The sequence below is a fragment of the Camelina sativa genome, chromosome 7, assembly GCF_000633955.1.
Source record: "Camelina sativa cultivar DH55 chromosome 7, Cs, whole genome shotgun sequence".
Lineage (NCBI taxonomy): Eukaryota > Viridiplantae > Streptophyta > Magnoliopsida > Brassicales > Brassicaceae > Camelina > Camelina sativa.
The window spans coordinates 4,659,195-4,676,102 of record NC_025691.1 but is presented as its reverse complement, the minus strand read 5'-3'; the positions used below and the strand labels follow the sequence as shown (position 1 = coordinate 4,676,102).

At 35.5% G+C, this 16,908-nt stretch overlaps 3 protein-coding genes across 5 annotated transcripts; 1 reads left to right on the top strand and 2 right to left on the bottom strand.

Moving 5' to 3' along the window:
* On the top strand, nt 4,036-12,989 carry LOC104700301 (importin beta-like SAD2). Of its 3 annotated transcripts, XM_010415799.2 has the most exons (23): nt 4,036-4,370; nt 4,666-4,801; nt 4,887-4,974; nt 5,292-5,441; nt 5,854-6,016; nt 6,475-6,659; nt 6,742-6,915; nt 7,563-7,708; nt 7,807-7,930; nt 8,012-8,138; nt 8,860-8,913; nt 9,172-9,331; nt 9,464-9,505; nt 9,595-9,713; nt 9,817-10,012; nt 10,315-10,446; nt 10,600-10,703; nt 11,049-11,228; nt 11,364-11,503; nt 11,586-11,725; nt 11,807-11,973; nt 12,068-12,197; nt 12,305-12,989. In XM_010415799.2, exons 1-23 carry the CDS (start codon nt 4,278-4,280, stop codon nt 12,478-12,480), a joined length of 3,126 nt encoding a protein of 1,041 aa, XP_010414101.1. In that variant the 5' UTR covers nt 4,036-4,277; the 3' UTR covers nt 12,481-12,989. The 3 variants fall into 3 exon arrangements, with proteins under 3 accessions (XP_010414101.1, XP_010414103.1, XP_010414102.1); XM_010415801.2 differs by lacking the exons at nt 8,860-8,913; nt 9,172-9,331 and adding an exon at nt 8,452-8,611 and having other exon boundaries at nt 8,012-8,192; XM_010415800.2 differs by lacking the exons at nt 8,860-8,913; nt 9,172-9,331; nt 9,464-9,505 and adding exons at nt 8,452-8,611; nt 8,731-8,772 and having other exon boundaries at nt 8,012-8,192.
* LOC104700300 (stress-response A/B barrel domain-containing protein UP3-like) lies at nt 13,734-14,793 on the bottom strand. The gene has a single exon (XM_010415798.2). The coding sequence runs from the start codon at nt 14,717-14,719 to the stop codon at nt 13,904-13,906; it is 816 nt and encodes a 271-aa protein (XP_010414100.1). The 5' UTR covers nt 14,720-14,793; the 3' UTR covers nt 13,734-13,903.
* LOC104700299 (ras-related protein RABA5d-like) lies at nt 14,890-16,085 on the bottom strand. The gene is made up of 2 exons (XM_010415796.2): nt 15,658-16,085; nt 14,890-15,357 (listed from the first exon to the last, which is right to left on the bottom strand). Exons 1-2 carry the CDS (start codon nt 15,992-15,994, stop codon nt 15,032-15,034), a joined length of 663 nt encoding a protein of 220 aa, XP_010414098.1. The 5' UTR covers nt 15,995-16,085; the 3' UTR covers nt 14,890-15,031.

The window sequence follows — 16,908 nt, the reverse complement described above, 5'->3', positions numbered from 1 at the left end:
TCCCATGACTAGATTAGCAAGTTCGGAATCAGATACTTTTAATCCAGGAACAAAGGAACAGGAAACTTCAAAGCTGCATGGTGACATGGCTTGCCTCACGATATTCTCCTAGCTAAGACACTAGTTTTTTAACAACTGAAATGTATTTTGATTACATTTAACAAACGTTGCATTTGATATAACAAAGTTTTTTCGAATAAATTAATTTATTAAAAAACAAAAATCAACTGTCTTAATTAATATTGTTCGTGAAATGAATGGGGTTTCATTGGATTCATAAACTGAATATACGAGTGGTTGGAGAAATCTCACTTAACAATAGAACAATAGGTGATCGACTTTAGTATATACTTTCAATTCCTGACGAAAAGTGTCACTACTCACTACTGACAACTATAGTCTATATATATAGTACGTCCCAATAACTTTTGCATTGGGTCGTATATTGATGTGTAAGGGTGTATCCACAATATGGTTGAATTCTTAGGCATGCAGTGGCATCCAACGCTCGCTAGCTAGTGCTCTAAATTGATCCGCATAAGATGTTCTACATTCTATATATAGGCAATTATTGAACGAGATAGCTAGTAATTGCCTTCATAAGTTTTGTTGTGTAACCTACCTCCAAAGTCCAAAGCTCTTCATATCATTTAGACTTTTCGGATGATCACTTTATTGTCAAAGTATCCACACATCATTTCTTGGTTGTAGTTCTCTAGGCACCCAACAAATTACACCATGATTGTGGAATAATGTTTTTACGTAGTTTCTATAGTTTACATTATATGTTAATGGATTTTTTTTTTTTCTTAAATTATGGGTTGATATGATGATTTTGTCCCAAATATACTATACGTCCTCTTTTATATTAGTATATAACAACGTATTTGCTAGTTTCTTTTGTGTTTTACTAATAGATGTATATATAGAGTTATGGACTATTTTTTGCTGCACTTGAAATAACAAATTTTGCTGCACTTGATATAACAAAGTTTTTTCGAACAAATTTTACAATTTATTAAAAAAAACAAAAATTCAATTGTCTTCTTTAATTTTATTTGCGAAATGAATGGGGTTTCTGGTTTCATAATTGGGTTCATAAACTGAATATACGAGTGGTTGGAGAAATCTCACTTAGCTATAAAACAATAGGCGATAGACTTTACTATATGGTTTCAGTTACTGATGAAAAGTGACACTACTGATAAACTAAATAAACTATAGCACGTCCCAGTAACTTTTGCATTGCGTCATATATGCTGCATAAGGGTACTGTATCCACAATGGTTGAATTGTAATTGCATTTTCTTATGCAGTGCATCCAATGCTCGCTAGTGCTCTAATATATATAGGCAAATATCGAACGAGCCTTCATAAGCTTTGTTGTGTAACCTACCCTCCAAACTTCATATCATTTAGACTTTTCGGATGATCACCTTATTGTCAAAGTATCCACACATCATTTGTTGGCTGTCTTTCTCTAGGCACCCGCACCCGACAAATTACACCAACACATATAACATATTTAAGTACACTATGATTGTGGAATAAAATCTCTACGTGCTTTCTATAGTTTACATTATATGTTGATGGATTTTTTGTACGGTTGATATGATTACCCAAATATACACTAGTAGGATCCGTGCTAGAGCACAAGGTTGAAATTCTTTTTATTTATATTATAATTTTAGAATAAAATATAATTTATATGATTGTTTTAAAAGTTGTTTTGGATAAAATATTATGCAATAAAATCATATGCTAAATATGATGGCATGAAAAAAATACCTATTTTGTAAGTTTTATATTGTTAATTTTGTAATTTTATGTATGAGAAATGGTTATGTTTGTTGTTTGTTTTATTTTAATGTTTGAACATATTTGGTGAATTTTTTTAAAAATGATATGTGCTTAGGTAAGATTTTATTTTCAACTGCAATAAGATCTTGAAAATCACGATTAAGTGTAATAAATTGCCAAGATTTTATTCATTTTTACGCCTAACCGTATATTTTTATGCATAACAGTATATATTTTGTAACAATACATGAAATAGTAAAGATTTTATTTTAGAAATTGTATAAATCATTGGAATATTCTCTTTAAGAGGATTCTTTGAGATATTCTTAAGTGTATTCATATAGTTCACGGATTGACCAATTAATCTATAAATTTTTTTTTGTAACCAAACTATATTTAATTTATAACTTATTTTGTAACCAACTTACAAAAAATTATATAGGCTTCTACTGGTAACCATTAAAGGAACAAAAAGAAAATGAATAAAAAGAACAATGAAGAATAGAATAAACAATTTTTGAGGAATGAAGGGAAAAGATGCAGAGAAGCAACAAAATAATAACTGATAACAAAATAATAACAATATTTAAAAAAATATATTAAATATTAAATAAATCAATCAATAAAAATGCTAATACTACTTTTAATGTATATAAAATAAATTTTACATTTGATTTTAAAATAAAATTTGTGAATTAAATTTTAGATACATCATATTAAATACTATTAGTTAATATTAACCTACAATAAAAATATTCTTTAGTTTTTATTTACGATATACACATCTTTTAAATTTATTTTACTATTCATACATTTTCCAAATAAAGCTTTCAAATTAATTTAACATGAAATTTTGTATCAAATACATTTTTCTGCCAATATACTATGAAAAATATGAATATTATTGTATTATAAAATTAAAATATTATTAATAAACATAAATTTTTTTATTTTAAAATAAAAAATATATTTTAATATTTATTCTTTTTTTGTTCTAATTGTTCCTCGTCAATTTTGGAGATGAATATTTTTGGTCTAGTGTTTCTCATTTTATGAAGAATGTAGAAGACTAATGAGAAAAATAATATTCTTTGTAAATGGTAAAAAATTTAAGGAATGAAAAAGAATATCATATTCCTCCTTAATTTTTTCCTAAATTTTGGTTACCAGTTGGAGTCATAGTGTACAAAAAAGTTATGTACTTCAGTTTTACTATATAGAGGATACGTCTTCATAACTACGTACATGGCTAGTTTCTTTTGTGTTTTACTAATAGATAAATATATGGACTATGCAGAGGACCATGGTCATACAATTGTTCGATCATGTCATCTAACATTGAAACTCATCATCGTTTACATGATTACATCCATATATCTACTTGGACATAAATATTATCGAATTAAACAATTTTAAAACTTTCATCAATTACACACCAACCACACTTTAAATGATTTTCACCTTTTTTTATGGTAAACAAAAACTGTTAATAGAAAATCTAATATTTATGGAAAAAATAATTACAAAATTAATTATAAAATAAAAATTATCCGATATTTATTGGAAATAGTTTAAAGTTGTTACCATCAAAGCAAAACTTTTTTGGAAATGGTTTAAACATATTTATTGAAACTAAGTTGTTACGTACTGGCTAAATGTGTTTTACTAATAGATGAATATATATTATATGGTCACACAATTGTTGAATCATGCAACATTGAAACTCATCATCGTTTACATGATTACATCTGTAACATCCATATATTTACTTGGACATAAACATTATCGAATTAAACAATTTTAAAATTTTCATCAAATACACCAACCACACTTTCAATGATTTTCACCTTTATTATCTGGACATAGGACATTTAGGACTGGAACAAATAGTATAATATAAATATCATTAAAGGAAAAGAAAGAACACTTGTCTTTTGTTGGTATTTAACTAAATTCATCAGATAAATACAGTAAAGGATTAAATAAAAATAACATTTTCAGACACATATATACATTTACAAATTTTTATGTTTTTTATTCTGGCAAACTCACCTGAAAACTTTTTATCCTTTATTCTTTCATCTTTCTTCCTATAAGTAGTAAACACGTCACTCAAGTAAGAGAAGACCCGGTACGACTTAAACCGGAAAAAATAGGACCAAAAATCGAAATTGGTTGGTTAGTTAAACAACCCTAGGGATTTAAATACTCATATATCGTCCAGCTATATTTCTTTTGTCCCTCTCCTCTCCACACTCGCCCAACTCTCAAAAATCTTCTTCTCCCTTCTTCTCCGCCATTCTTGTCGCTCTAAAACCCTATCATGCTCTTCTGAGAATCTCCTCCCTTCCTTACTCATATTCATCTCTATCCAGAGCTTTCGAACTTTGGACATTTTTACAATCAAATCCGCCACTGCCTCTGATCGTCGTCATCACTCTGTTGTCTAGTGTCCTGGTTTTCAAACTCCACGGAGGATGGATCTGCCTAGCCTCGCTTTGATCCTTCAGGCCGCCGCTCTCAGTCCTGTTCCTGATGAACGCAAAGCTTCTGAGCAGCAGCTCAATCAGGTTTCTCAGTTTTCACTTGAATTCTCTTCGGGCTGTTTTTTGTTTTTTTTATTTTATATTCTTCGCGAGTTTGATTCGTCCCTGAGATGCATGAGATTGTTTTGTTATTTTTTTAATCTTGAAGTTTTGAGCTGTGAGTTCATGTTTAGGTATTTCAAAGGATCTCATTCTTTTTGACAAATCTTTGATTTGCTTTAATCCAGGTTTTGTTGTAGTTGGGGTTTACGATTTCTGATGGATTAAGTTCTGCAGTTCTGATGATGCCTGTGTGTTCTCGTTATTCTCTGTGTTGCAGTTGCAGAACACGCCTCAGCATTTGGTGAGGTTGTTGCAGATAGCCGTGGATGGAAATTGTGACATGGCAGTGCGTCAAATTGCTAGTATTCAGTTCAAAAATTTCATTGCTAAGAACTGGTCACCTGAGGATTCTGGTAATAATTTGCACTTGTGATTATCTTGTCCCCGGCTTTAACTTTTGGAAAATTTTGGATTAATTTTGCTCATTTGATGGCTCAGGAGAGCAACAGAAGATATTGCAAAGTGACAAAGAATTGGTGAGAGACAATATCCTCGTCTATGTCACCCAAGTTCCAACCTTACTCAGGTAAATTTCCCTGATAGCTTTTGAACTCTGACGTGGTCTGATTTTTTAGCGATTTTATGAAATATGTGTAACATGTACGGCTAATCATGCCTTCAAATTGCTAATCATCTTGTCTGATAGATTCTAGTCCTCACTTTTATATATGCATCTTTGAATGTGCCTCTGCATTATCCTTAGTTGCTAGATATTAAAAAACGGCAGATAGAGGATGATTTTTTCTGAAGTTTGCCTTTTTTCTTTACCTTGGTCCCGACAGTATCTTCTATAAGCGTCAACAACAACCATAATTTTTTTCTTTCCCTTATGTTCGTATCCAGATCACAACTTGGAGAGAGCCTCAAGACAATCATTTATGCTGACTACCCAGAACAATGGCCACGTCTTCTGGATTGGGTGAAGTTCAACTTGCAAAATCAACAAATTTATGGGGCTTTGTTTGTGTTGCGGATACTCTCTAGAAAATATGAGTAAGTTCATCACTTTCCATTTCATTTTCCTATGCCGGTCTATATGATTTATAAGGTTTGTTATTTAAATTATTGACATACTTTATTGAGACATCTTCATGATTGTCTGCGGTGGCAATAGTAGTGTGACTAATAAATTTAGTTGGTAACCACTCCAAAGTTGAAAAAAAATGAGAGAAGGGAAAGAAGTGTTAGGCAGAAGCTATGAGAGTGTTTAAAACGTGTTATTAGAATACAATGGTGTTCATGGCTCTGTCAATTCATGATGTCCTGTCAATTTTTTTTACGACTTCCAGCTAGAAATGCAGGTTGCTCTTTACATGTAAAGAAGCAGCTATTCTGGATGACAATCTCATTGTTTACATATAAGTAGTCCTTCGCGTTGATGATGTTTCATGATTTTGTTTTCTAGGTTCAAGTCAGATGAGGAGAGGACACCTGTTTCCCGCATCGTGGAGGAGACATTTCCTCAACTCTTGACTATTTTTAATGGGCTTATCCAGATACCAAACCCCTCTCTGGAGATAGCAGAACTTATGAAGTTGATATGCAAAATATTTTGGTCATCCATATATGTAAGTTGCTAGAGAGATCAGTTACATGTGCCTCTGCAGAATTTCACCTTTTATTTTTCTTAACCTAATATGCATATCCTTAGTACATAATTCAAACCAGTCGAACTGTTGTGTATTATTTGTTGTATTAAAGTGAAAAGCTTGGGACTAGGACTCTGAGGTAGGTGGTTCCAACTTCACCTGTGATCCCTCTGTCTCCATTTTCTTATATTTGAGATTATTAGTGGTGTTGTTTAATATCTTATCATATTGGCAATTGCCATCTTTGTTCTATTCTTTGGTTTAGAAAGACTTCAATATATAAATAAAAGACTGGCTTATGTGTTGGGGAGCGTATCCCTGAACACCTCCCTGTTCTTTTTTTTCTTCATGATAATTTATGGTTTTCGTGATCTTAACTATGTTAAAATTCAAAAAGAATCACCAGATGATAATTTCTTACTGTTCTCTGTGGGCAGTTGGAGCTACCAAGGCAATTATTTGATCTAAACGTATTTAATGCCTGGATGGTTCTGTTCTTGAGTGTTTCGGAGCGTCCTGTTCCAGTTGAAGGCCAACCTTTGGATCCAGAACTTAGAAAATCTTGGGGCTGGTGGAAGGTCAAGAAGTGGACAGTGCACATATTGAACAGGCTCTATAGTCGGTATGTATCTGATGTTATTTTTTAAAAACAAGAAAGTACGCTTGGAAGGTTTATTGATTTTTTTGTGAACACTCATTGATAGGTTTGGAGATCCAAGTCTACATAATCCAGACAACAAACCTTTCGCCCAATCGTTTCAGAAGAATTATGCAGGCAGAATTTTGGAAGGGCACCTAAATTTCTTGAATACAATTCGCATTGGAGGCTATCTTCCTGACAGAGTTACCAATCTTCTCCTGCAGTACTTAAGCAACAGGTTTGTGTTACAATCCCTTGTCGACATTAGTTTCACTTACGTACAGGCACACATTCAGTATCCCCACTTGGCGAACTTATAATATCCTCATTTGCCTGACATTATATAATTTTTTGGTCTCTGAATTATAAGTTCTTGAAATTAACTACAACACTTTTAGAGGTTTATATGCTTTTGTAATTTTACTCTATTGCATTGATCATGTGTTTAGATATTTTTTTTTTCCATCTCCCCTGTAGCATAAACTACTGCTGTGTAGACATGTAAGAATATGCCCCACTGGGGAAAATTGTGGTTTTTAGTTCCTTAGTTTATGTCTTAGTAATGTTTGAGGATATAATGAAAACCTTAGCCAGGTAGGATTCACTATTTGGGTTTTCATGCTCTTCTTCAAAGAGTGAATTCTTGATGAGTTTCGAATGTCTTCTAATCTTGGGAGCTTTGTTCTCTTACATGACTGATTAACTCGCTGCATATACTTTCTGAATGGTTTGAATTTCATGATGCGATTTTTAGTGACAAGCTAATATATCTTAGGCATGAAAGATAACTTTCTGAACTTGGGATATTTACAGATTTGGCATATGTGGTATTTCTCTTCAAAGAATTTTTTTTTATTTGTTGAAACTATTTCATTGTATCTGCAGCATTTCGAAGAAAAGCATGTACAAAATGCTGCTGCCTCGGCTGGATGTTCTGCTTTTTGAGATTGTTTTCCCGCTAATGTGCTTTAATGATAATGATCAAAAGCTTTGGGAGGAAGACCCACATGAATATGTGAGGAAAGGTTACAGTAAGTGCTACATAATACTCAATTTCTTAAAAAGTCTTAATTCTAAACTCATCATCAAAAATGTTATTAAATACATCATTTTTAATGGGCTTATCCAGATATCATTGAAGACTTGTACAGTCCGCGAACAGCGTCCATGGATTTTGTAAATGAGTTGGTTCGAAAGCGTGGGAAAGCGAACCTTCCGAAATTTGTTCAGTTTGTCGTTGGGATCTTCAGGAGGTATTACATTTGAGCTCTTCTGCGTGGCACTTGGTCTATCAGTTGTGTTTTATTGACAACGTGTTTGTACACTGTGTGTAGTTATGACGAAGCTCCTGCTGAACGTAAGCCGTATCGCCAAAAAGATGGTGCGATGCTTGCTGTTGGAGCTCTTTGTGACAAATTGAAGCAAACTGATCCCTACAAATCTGAACTAGAGCGTATGTTGGTGCAACATATTTTTCCCGAGTTCAGTAGTCCTGTTGGACATCTTAGAGCAAAGGTATATTTGGCTTTAAACTGTGTTGTGGATATCTCAATAATCCATTTTTACCAGCTTACCAGAATGATGATTTTGTTTTGCCTTTCCACGACGTCTGTTGTACTTCAATTTATCCGAGAATTCTAAGCATCATTGCTTAGTCTACTGCTGCAATGCTATCTATAGTATAGTATAAACTTCCTCTTGTTGCCCAGTATTATATGTCATACTCTTTGAGATCCCCTTTGATCTGTTTGACGGGTTTTTTTTTTTAATGTAGGCCGCATGGGTAGCTGGACAATATGCACATATCAATTTCTCAGATCAGAACAACTTTCGTAAAGCATTGCACAGTGTTGTTTCTGGACTGCGCGATCCTGACCTCCCTGTTCGTGTTGATTCAGTTTTTGCATTACGTTCATTTGTTGAGGCGTGTAAGGGTATGTGATTTTCTCCTACCCATTTCTATGTTGTATGAATGTGTTTTCACTTGTTTATCTGTGCATGTTGGCTTCTTGATTGTGTGGTGGCTAATTTAAATTTTTCTGGTCAAATGCAGATTTAAATGAGATTCGTCCAATCCTTCCTCAGTTACTTGATGGTAGGTTACCCTTCTATATGAAGACTTGATGGTCAGTATTGTTGAGTAAACTAATGATTCNACAAATCTGAACTAGAGCGTATGTTGGTGCAACATATTTTTCCCGAGTTCAGTAGTCCTGTTGGACATCTTAGAGCAAAGGTATATTTGGCTTTAAACTGTGTTGTGGATATCTCAATAATCCATTTTTACCAGCTTACCATAATGATGATTTTGTTTTGCCTTTCCACGACGTCTGTTGTACTTCAATTTATCCGAGAATTCTACGCATCATTGTTTAGTCTACTGCTGCAATGCTATCTATAGTATAGTGTAGATTTCCTGTTGTTGCCCAGTATTATATGTCATACTCTTTGAGATCCCCTTTGATCTGTTTGACGGGTTTTTTTTTGAATGTAGGCCGCATGGGTAGCTGGACAATATGCACATATCAATTTCTCAGATCAGAACAACTTTCGTAAAGCATTGCACAGTGTTGTTTCTGGACTGCGCGATCCTGACCTCCCTGTTCGTGTTGATTCAGTTTTTGCATTACGTTCATTTGTTGAGGCGTGTAAGGGTATGTGATTTTTTCCTACCCATTTTTGTGTTGTATGAATGTGTTTTCACTTGTTTATCTGTGCATGTTGGCTTCTTGATTGTGTACTGGGTTTGTGTGGTGGCTAATTTAAAATTTCTGGTCAAAATGCAGATTTAAATGAGATTCGTCCAATCCTTCCTCAGTTACTTGATGGTGGGTTACCCTTCTATAGGAATACTTGATGGTCAGTATTGTTGAAGTAAACTAATGATTCAAATTTTTTGTGATCCTGCTTCCATCAGAATTCTTCAAACTCATGAATGAGGTAGAGAATGAGGACCTTGTTTTTACTTTGGAGACCATTGTAGATAAGTTTGGCGAAGAGATGGCTCCTTTTGCTTTTGGATTATGTCAAAATCTGGTAAGAAATTCTGTTCTCTATGAGTCTAGTTTTGTTGATGTCTAGAAAATCTGGTAAGAAAACTTGGCTATGTATATGTAAATCTTCCTTTCCTTTCATTCAGGCGGCTGCATTTTGGAGATGTCTAAACACGTCAGAAGCCAATGATGACGATGACATGGGAGCTTTAGCTGCAGTTGGTTGTTTGCGTGCCATAAGTACAATCCTTGAATCTGTTAGCAGTCTTCCGCAGCTGTTTGTTGAGATAGAACCAACTATACTTCCAATAATGCAGAAAATGTTGACCACTGATGGCCAAGGTATACTGATGTCTAGAAATACATCTTGATTTTCTCATTTAGCTTGGGCTATAGTTTGTGGAGTCTGAACATAATTAAGTTATAGTTGTGTCCAGATGATGTACTTTTCGACTGATGTGTTAGCCATTTGGGTTCATTCTATTAGTAAGGTTTTTTTTGTTGGGAATTACATATCCATTATTTTTTTTGTCAGCGTTTTGTTGTTTCGTAGCATCATGATCTCAAAATTATTCATTTTCTTTTCCAGCTATATAATAATTGACACTGAAGTATTTATGTTCTCATCCTACTTGCTATAACAGAGGTTTTTGAAGAAGTTTTGGAGATTGCATCATACATGACCTTTTATTCACCTACCATTTCCTTGGATATATGGAGTCTCTGGCCTTTAATGATGGAAGCATTGGTTGATTGGGCAATTGATTTCTTTCCAAGTATAGTTTCTCTCACATCTGCTTTCTTTTCTACAGCCCCCAAATTTTTTACATTCTAATTTTTACAGTTGACTCTATGACTGTAGCACTTCCATGTACCATGTCATTCATTTTTTTCGTTACACTCACTTAAGTTACTCTTTGAAAATTCAGATATTTTGGTTCCGATAGACAACTTTATATCAAGGGGAACGGCTCATTTTCTCACTTGCAAGGAGCCCGACTATCAGCAAAATCTATATAATGTCCTTTCAACTGTGAGTATACCTTCTGATAGTACTAGTGGCTCCAATTATATGTATGTGTTTGTTCATTGTTATAATGAACTGTTGCGATTCTCGCACATATCATGAAGCATAGAATCTTCCTTTATCGTTCACCAGAATTTCTGAGTTCATTTTCCGTGCCTATCGTTGTATAAAGTTGTTGGCCTCTTGTTTATTGTGTAAACAGGAGAAATAACATATTGTACATTTCTTGCTGCCAAAACATATATAAGCATCTCTTTCTCTGCACAAGCGCAGTTCTCGTCTGTCTGCATAACATTAGCGCATTTGTTACCTTTCATAGCTAATATATGTCTCACGTTTCCACTTCTACAGCTTATGACCGACAGAAACATAGAAGACAGTGATATTGAGTCTGCTCCAAAGCTTATTGAAGTTGTTTTCCAGCATTGCAAAGGGCAGGTGGATCAGTGGATTGAACCATATCTGCGACTCACTATTGATCGGTTACAACGAGCTGAGACTTCATATTTAAAATCTCTTCTTATACAAGTGGTAAGAATTATGGTCGATTTCTACATACCAGTAGTATATTTATTTCAATGTCACTATATGAATCAAGTTGCTCGTAGATTCTGTTGTTGTGTGATGATACAATGATGAGTTGACAATCTTGATTTATATTCGCAGGTGGCAAATATGCTTTACTACAATCCAGGTTTGACGCTTGGTGTATTGCATAACACAGGACTTATTTCCAAAGTCTTTGATCTTTGGTTCCAGATGTTGCAGCAAAAGAGAAAAAGTGGCCTGCCAGCAAACTTCAAAAGGTACTGTTGATCCTTGTTTTGACATATCATGCTCATGTTAGCTCATAATTGTAATGGCTGGACATTCTATTATTCGTACCAGGGAACATGCTAAAAAAGTTTGCTGTTTGGGTTTGACTTCATTACTTGCTCTCCCGGGTGGTCAATTACCCGATGAAGCACTGCAGCGTGTTTTCAGAGCAACACTTGATCTTCTAGTTGCATATAAGAATCAGCTAGCTGGTATGTCCTGCTCATGATCCATTTTCTCGTCACTTGGCATGGTAATGTTTACATTTATTCCCTTTCGAATCCTCCTCGCAGAAGCAGAAAAGGAGACAGAAGTGGATTATGAGGAAGAAATGAATGGTCTCGAGAGTGATGATGACGAAGATGATGATGATGATGGGTCTGATGGGGAGATGGGGATGGATGATGCAGAGGATGGAGATGAAGCACAAAGCGTGAAGCTGCAGAAGTTAGCTGCACAGGTTTGTCAAGTGTTTGTATCGACTTGCTTCAGTACAGCATATGCTTTTGTTTGCTAGAATTGACTGTTTTCCAATTCTTTTATCTGTTTCATAGGCAAAGGTCTTCCGCTATGATGATGATGATGACGACGACGATTCTGATGATGACTTTAGTGATGACGACGAATTTCAGTCACCCATCGATGACGTTGATGCCTTTGTATTCTTTGTCGATGCAATCAGAGGTACCACTATATAAAATCCTCACCAGTCTTGACCACCCAATACTTTATGGAGCTTCATTTTCTCTGGCGTACATATTGCTTAACAATCACGTTTATCCATTGTACAGTTATGCAGGCATCAGATGCGCAGAGATTTCAGAACCTTAACCAGTCTCTGGACTTCACTTACCAGGCGATTGCGAACGGAGTAGCACAGCATGCGGAGGTGAGAAGAGTGGAGATTGAGAAGGAGAAGCAAAAGAAGTTAGCACAAGCTGCTTCTACTCCTGTTGCTGCTCAGTGATGTTTAAGCTGTGGTTCAAAGTCAGTGTCTGATACACAGGTGGTGTCATTTTGGTGAGAGATTGTCGTACATCATTATTTGCAATAGTGGCTTGTTTCAAGGTTATACAAAAGAAGAAGCAGATTTTGTGAATTTTAGCAGGCATCATCATCTCTAGAACCTTGTTAAACCGTGTGGTTGCGGTTGATGAGGATGGATTCTCTTGTGGTTTAAAGAAAGGTGTGTAGAAACTTCTTCTCCTCCCATGAGTGCGATGTTGTGTCTTTCTTTTGGATTGGTTGTATTCATGAAGAAAAAGAGTATTTGGGAGGGTGGGCGGATTTTGTGTACTCTTTATCTTTATCTTTTTTTTTTCGCCATGTACTCTTTATGTATTGTGTTGCCTTTTGGGATGTGTTAGATTTTTTTAGGAAAAGCTATATTGAATTTTTGTGATCTCACAGAGAGATCAGCAAGGTCTGTCATCAGGTTGTATGACCATTCTTTCATAAAGTGATAATTATTATCCATCATTTTGCTAGTCACTTTCTTTAATATGCATAAAAATATTATTACCATTGTAATAAAAAAATATATTTGAAATAAGATAATCAATTAAATAAAATTTGGCAAATTCCCACAGCCTTTTTCTACTCTGGTAGATTTGAGGGCTCAGAGCCTTTGGACGTATTAACATAGAGCTTCTTAGTAAGATTCTTCGTATTGTTTCTGATTTAAAGTACGACGAATGAGATGATTACAAGAAAAACTGAAACGGCGAGTCTTTTCTTGCTATATTTGTTAGTAGATTTTACATTACCGAGCAACAAAATATTCATTTAAGACTTCTCTCATGCGGCACTCTACTATACTCACTTCCTAGAATCATTCCCACTTGCCGACTGATATAAGTTTTTCTCATCCCCATTATGTTTTCTCAGGCATTTGACGTCTCTGTAGATGTTTTCTAGATCAGAAAGCCAAACTAACTCTCTATCCTTATCCACCTTTCTCTTACACGGACCTTGTTCTTTCATGTTTTGAAATCATTATATTTTTATTTGTGTTACAGAGAGAACTACAGCACTTTCATTGCAGCTCGAAAACTTCATTGGAAGATCAAAGATAAGACAACGTTGCAGGCATTTTTTGAGACAAACCAGCCAGACGTAAAGAACACACTCTACCAGTCAAAAACCACTAAGCAATAACAAATCCTGATGAAGCTCTTGCTTGTAATCGACATTTGCAACTAAAAAGATTGTGTAGCCTAATACGATAGCTTAACCAGAGATTGCTCAAGAAGGCTTGCTTTAAAAAGTTCACACTCAGATCTTCTAATCAAACAAGCTTTTTATTCTCAAATTGCAGAGACAACAATGTGAAACAAATAAAAGTCCCAAAAGTGCTTATTTCAAAGGATTGAAATCTATAAAAACCTTTCTTACAGACTAGAACAAGTCTGTGAAGAAACAAGGAACTCAACAACAATGGTGGAATCCACATAATCACGAACCTTATCCTTTTCCAAGTTCACCAACTCTTTCTGACCATCCACACCTTCCATTTCACTCAAATCCTTAAAATACGCAATCGAAGCAATGGAGAAACCTTTAGCTCTCGCCGGAGAAAAGTTTTCACCCACAGTGATCTGATCAATCCCTGAAAACTTTTCACCAAGCCCCATAATCACTCCCGTAATCTCCGATTTCGCCTCGTCTGATACATCCTCTTTCAATTTGAGTAAAGTCAGTTTACCAACCGAACCAGGAGGCGGTGCTAGGGTTCCGGGGACTCGATCCGCGATCCAATCAACAGCCATGAGGTCATCGCAGATCGGTAACACAGATTCCTTAACAACACGAACGTGATCAGGATGCGCAGCGTAGGTGCTGAGATCTTCCTTAGATCCGTAACGGCTATGGAGGACGTGAGTGAAAGCGAAGGCGGAGGAGGATCCAAGACGGTGGAGAGGAGCGGCGGAGATGTAAAGCACTTCGTCGAGAGAGGCGAGAGCGTTGAGGTTGTTGATCATGGAAGTGATTTTGTTGGAGTCAGCGTCGTCTTTAGCTTTAAAAAGAACGATGTGTTCTATGATCCGACTCTGTGGCGTTGAAGAAGAAGACATGGCGGTTACGGCGGAGAAAGAGCGGCGGCGAGGGAGTAATCGGAGATTGGCTGGTGAGGAGGAGTGTTTGGTTGTGGTGATAGTGAAGGCTAGTGGTGAGGATATTAGCGGTCTGATCCTTGCCCATATCATTGTGATTGTGATTTGTGTGAAGTGGTTGGTGGTTGTGACTCAATTGACCATTCGAGCCACTTAAACGTTTCTTTTTTTTTGTTTTTTTTTTGCCTAAGTTTCATCGACAGTGGTTGAGATTATTGAGAAACTAATTCTATAATTAGACAATAATTAATTATCGTGTTTAAGTGTTTTTACTATACGGATCCACACATAAAAGAAACATTACAATTTTGAATCAAAAGAAAAATCTTGTGAAACTTTTGTAGAGGACAAAACTCAAAAATGAATCAAAGGGAAAAATAATTTAGAATGAGAAGTCGTCTCAGGTTACGAGGAAGAGCAGCAAGAGAAACCGAAGCCTTGTGTGGAGCTTTTACTATCGTCTTTAACGAGACTGACTCGGTTCTTCATGCTTAGTTCGGTTTTGTAAGTGTTGGAACTGAGCTGTTTCCTGCTAACGTTGGTGTAGATGTCGCGGATGACCATTTCGAAAGCTGTTTTAACGTTGGTCGAATCGAGAGCTGATGTTTCCATGAAGAATAGTCCTTCTTTCTCCGCTAAAGCTCTGCCTTCTTCCACGCTCACGGCTCTTATGCTTTCTAGGTCGCATTTGTTTCCTACCAGCATCCTAGCCACCGTTGTATCCGAATGTACTGTCAAAACAATAAATTTTTACCAAAACTGAATTCAAAAGTCAAACTCGAACAGATTCATATGAATAAGCAAAAAAGCAAGGTCTTAGTTCTATTAAAAAGATTCATGTGAGTGAGCATAAACGATCTTTACTATATTGATTTTCACCTTTGGTCTAAGTAACCAAATATAAGAAGAACCATTGGGGATCTAATTAGTCCATATATACAATGATATGAATCTTAATCAATCAGCAATGCACAATCTAACCAAATCATCTGTTTAAAACAAAACAACTTGGAGAGAAATCAATGTCTTACTCTTGAGTTCATCGAGCCAACGGGCAACGCTCTCAAAAGTAGAGCGACGACTAATATCGTAAACGACGAGGGCTCCAACGGCTCCGCGGTAATAAGCGGAAGTGACGGCACGGAAGCGTTCCTGACCAGCAGTATCCCAAATCTGAGCTTTGACATCTTTGCCATCGATATCCATGTTTTGCGTCTGGAACTCAACGCCGATGGTGGCTTTGGAATGAGCGTTGAACTCGTTACGAGCGTACCGAGAGAGAAGGTTCGATTTCCCGACGGCAGAGTCTCCGATTATCACAATCTTGAATAGATACTCCTCTCCTCCTTCATCATCATCCGAAGACATCCTTAGCTAGTTCTTGGTGATGATTTCTAGAGAGAGAAATCAGGTTGCATAGAGAGAGAGAGAGAGAGAGATGGAGCTGGCAAATTATGAAAGGAAGAGAGAAAGACATACTGCGCATGAAGTGGTTTCATAATTTTTTGTTTTAAAATTAATATTTTTGAATTATGTGCCGCAAATTCGGTGCAATTAATAAAGTTCTTGTCGTCCGTCGTCTTATAACCAAAAAAAAAGGATTAGTAATTGATTTTGTAAGAGAGAATGGCCCAAATATGTAGTGTAGCCAAAAGCCCATCATCCATGGTAACGTTTAAAGTAACTGAGACCTTAAAAGAGTGCGGTTTGCCATCGAGACTTGCCTGCCCGATTGAATTATGCACATATGTTGCTGATTGTGGATATGATTTTGAAGAAGGGTGACTTGATCATCAATAATGTATAAACTGATCGAGATCTCAAGCCCATCTCCTGAAATGTCTTTGACCAAACGAAACCAATCGAATATGGTGGTTTCTAAAACCATCTCCAACCCATTTCCATTATCATCTTCATAATGAAGTTTGGAATCAAATTCTCTAACCATCTCTATTTTTATTTCAAAAATATAAATTTCTATTTTTTTCTTTATATTTCGGAACTTCTATTTTTATTTTATACTACAATTTAGACATTTCTATTTTTTACTCCAAAATAGAGTGGGTTAGAAATGTTCTAAGATAAATGCTAACTCCGCAAATATGGGATGGTTTTCGCAAGAAAAGTCCACGACTATATTAACACATTTTAATTATTATGTTTTTGTTGTAGGCTTCCAAACATATTTTAATTTTAGTTTGTAATGTAAGTAAAATATAATATCAAACAAACGATTTATTTAATATAAAGTTTGTATATGGTCTTAAAGTACTCTTAAGAGA

Coding starts and splice junctions, on each gene's coding strand:
- LOC104700299 (XM_010415796.2), bottom strand. CDS start 15,994: ATGTCTTCGGATGATGATGAAGGAGGAGAGGAGTATCTATTCAAGATT. Junction 15,358..15,657: donor TTGGCTCGATGAACTCAAGA/GTAAGACATTGA, acceptor TTGTTTTGACAG/TACATTCGGATACAACGGTG.
- LOC104700301 (XM_010415799.2), top strand. CDS start 4,278: ATGGATCTGCCTAGCCTCGCTTTGATCCTTCAGGCCGCCGCTCTCAGT. Junction 9,332..9,463: donor ATTTGTTGAGGCGTGTAAGG/GTATGTGATTTT, acceptor GTCAAAATGCAG/ATTTAAATGAGATTCGTCCA. Junction 9,506..9,594: donor CCTTCCTCAGTTACTTGATG/GTGGGTTACCCT, acceptor TGCTTCCATCAG/AATTCTTCAAACTCATGAAT.
- LOC104700300 (XM_010415798.2), bottom strand. CDS start 14,719: ATGATATGGGCAAGGATCAGACCGCTAATATCCTCACCACTAGCCTTC.